Raw genomic sequence first — 2,500 nt, 5'->3', positions numbered from 1 at the left:
AATGTTCAGCCGCAATTTTCTTCTTTTCTGTAACTTGTGATTGGTACATATGTTATCAAGTGTCTCAGTGTGAACACCAAGCCCTCATAATACAGTTAGATTTTAGGCTACTTATTCTATTCCTTCTTTCTTCATCTTTTTAACTTTATCATCATATACTTTAAGGAGGAATAAAATGGTAATAGAAGATAATTTTGTCAGGCTTAAAACATAACAAAACAGAGAATAGAGATACTATTTTTCTTGTAAGATTTTGAATTGAAATTATGCAAATTACATTTTAGATAACATGTACTTTTTGTTCTTTCTTCGTCATTGTCTTTGCTTCTTGATTTTTCTTTTAATAAGGAAAAAGTAAAAGAAGATATACATTGTCAGGGCTTAATTCATAATGAAATAGAGAATGCTTAGTGACATAGCAAATCTTCAGGCCCGTCACCATCTCTTCATGGAGGCGCTCAACACGGACCTCGACTACTATGATGAGCAGGCTTCTTCAGGACACCTTAGTAAGAGATCTCTTTTTATTACTCATTGTAAGTTTTTGCCTTGACCTTCAGATGATTAAAGTGTTCGTAGTGGACTTGTGTCGCTTGCTGGAATATGAAGTGACAGAGTCCACATCCCTGTCTGAGGTGCAGCAGTGGGTTGCACGTGACAGTGGGGTGTTGGTGGATGACCAAAGGCCCCTACTCCCACGTGGGCAGCCCCCCGACCCCACTAGGCCTGCCATCCAGTGCTGGGCCCCTCCGGTAAGCAGAGCAGCCTATGTAATGTTTTCTTGTGTATATTCTTAATTCTGCTTGTATTTAATTGATTTGTGCAGGTCTTGTTTTATGTAATGTTACTTTTTTATGGATATGGAAGTATTTTGTCTATATTTTATGCAGTTATTTATTGTTGCTTAAAGTCCTGAAATTATTTGTTTTCTTTATTGGCTTCATTATTTATTTAAATTCCATATATTTTTTATTAATCTGTTTCACATTTCTTCTTCCTTAATTTTTTCATAGGATGAAGATGAATGGTTGTTGTATATCTTTGCTGAGGGCATGACGCGACCACAGGTGCCACCACACTTTCCACCTTTAGTAGAGGCAATGTTAAGAGAACCCCGAACGGCTGTCGAATACCAGACGCAGCGTAGAATGTGGGCACATGCTGTGTTCTTCCTTCATCGGGAAGCCCGTCTCCTTACCCTGTTAACGCAAGCACAGAAAGTTTCAATGTAAGTTCTAAAAATTGTGTTTGCTTAATATATTCTTTTGTTTTATTTATCATATATGTATCCTAATAAACAGAAATACAAAGCAGTTAATTCTGAGCACACATTTCTGTTGCTGATGATGTATACTGATATAAAGTCAGTGTCTATTGAATTGATGCACTATTAGATATAGAACAGGAATGCACAGATGTAATGATAATGACACAGACTTACACTAGTTTTTTATTTTTTTATGAATAAATGAAATAAAGTAATATGAACAGGAGTTTTTCTTTCTTTTACAGGCTTCACCTAATGTCTGGCCATGCTCAGTTAACCAAAACCGGCCAGAGAATGCTTAGTGACATTGCAAAACTTCAGGCCCGTCACCATCTCTTCATGGAGGCGCTCAACACGGACCTCGACTACTATGATGAGCAGGCTTCTTCAGGACGCCTTAGTAAGAGATCTCTTTTTTTATGGCTCATTTGATATGTCTGGCTGTTTTTGGTTCTGTGGATGTTTTGCTGGGAATCATTAGTTTTCTTCATGATAAGGTAGATATCCTTTGATTTCTGATTTGTTGTATACTAGGATACTTCATTCATATATCTATCAATAGGATATCATAGCTTAACACAGGTTAATTTGCAATCATTAGTTCTAATCCACTGAACCTAGCACTAATCATAACCCAAACAGAATGTTTTTGTTGTTATAACCCTCTCAGTATTTAAATATTTTGTATGTATGATGAAATATGAAATTCGCCTGCTGACAAGCGAGTGCCCCATACACAAGCAGCACGCATCTTTTAAACCTTCTGGAGCAATACGGTTATGGTGGTATTCTCATTGAGAAAAAATTCCCATCATTCTCCCTCATCATCTCTCCTTTCTTTCTATTTCTCTGTTTGACTTTGCATTACTGCAGTATTATGACATTAACCCACTGGATCCCTGTCTTCACTGCCAAAAATCCGAACAGTAGTCTTACATGAGCAGCCACTCTGACAGGTGTGCAGCTCTTAGGCTGGGCTCACACAAACTCTCATGTGTGTTGACAAGACTCCATCCCTCCCCTTGTAATGTTATTTTCTCTTTTTCTGCATAAGTGTTTTTATCTTTTTTGCCATTTTGCAATGTCTATATTTGTCATCTGACTAGCTTTATCCAGATGGTAAGAGAATGTTTTCTTTGCACAGACTCCATATCATCTTTGTAGGAGGTCCATAACAATAATAATAACAATAAGAACATTTTGTTATGTCTTTTTTTTTTCTTTTAAGTAACA

The 2,500-nt window shown here is 36.8% G+C and overlaps 1 protein-coding gene across 1 annotated transcript; it reads left to right on the top strand.

Annotated features, from left to right (window-relative positions):
* The first annotated feature begins 310 nt into the window (after window positions 1–310).
* Window positions 311–2,365, top strand: LOC119569441 (inhibitor of nuclear factor kappa-B kinase subunit beta-like). Its single transcript, XM_037917601.1, has 3 exons — window positions 311–752; window positions 1,014–1,228; window positions 1,513–2,365. Exons 1-3 carry the CDS (start codon window positions 480–482, stop codon window positions 1,697–1,699), a joined length of 675 nt encoding a protein of 224 aa, XP_037773529.1. The 5' UTR covers window positions 311–479; the 3' UTR covers window positions 1,700–2,365.
* The last annotated feature ends 135 nt before the right edge of the window (window positions 2,366–2,500 follow it).

The sequence above is a fragment of the Penaeus monodon genome, unplaced genomic scaffold, assembly GCF_015228065.2.
Source record: "Penaeus monodon isolate SGIC_2016 unplaced genomic scaffold, NSTDA_Pmon_1 PmonScaffold_15165, whole genome shotgun sequence".
In the NCBI taxonomy this organism is placed as follows: domain Eukaryota; kingdom Metazoa; phylum Arthropoda; class Malacostraca; order Decapoda; family Penaeidae; genus Penaeus; species Penaeus monodon.
The sequence above is the reverse complement of the archived record's forward strand: the minus strand, read 5'-3'. Positions and strand labels throughout refer to the sequence as shown.

Bases quoted from the DNA above. Each gene is read 5' to 3' on its own strand.
- LOC119569441 (XM_037917601.1), top strand. From the start codon at position 480: ATGATGAGCAGGCTTCTTCAGGACACCTTAGTAAGAGATCTCTTTTTA. The intron at 753-1,013 runs GTAAGCAGAGCA...ATTTTTTCATAG, and splicing joins TCCAGTGCTGGGCCCCTCCG to GATGAAGATGAATGGTTGTT. The intron at 1,229-1,512 runs GTAAGTTCTAAA...TTTCTTTTACAG, and splicing joins CAAGCACAGAAAGTTTCAAT to GCTTCACCTAATGTCTGGCC.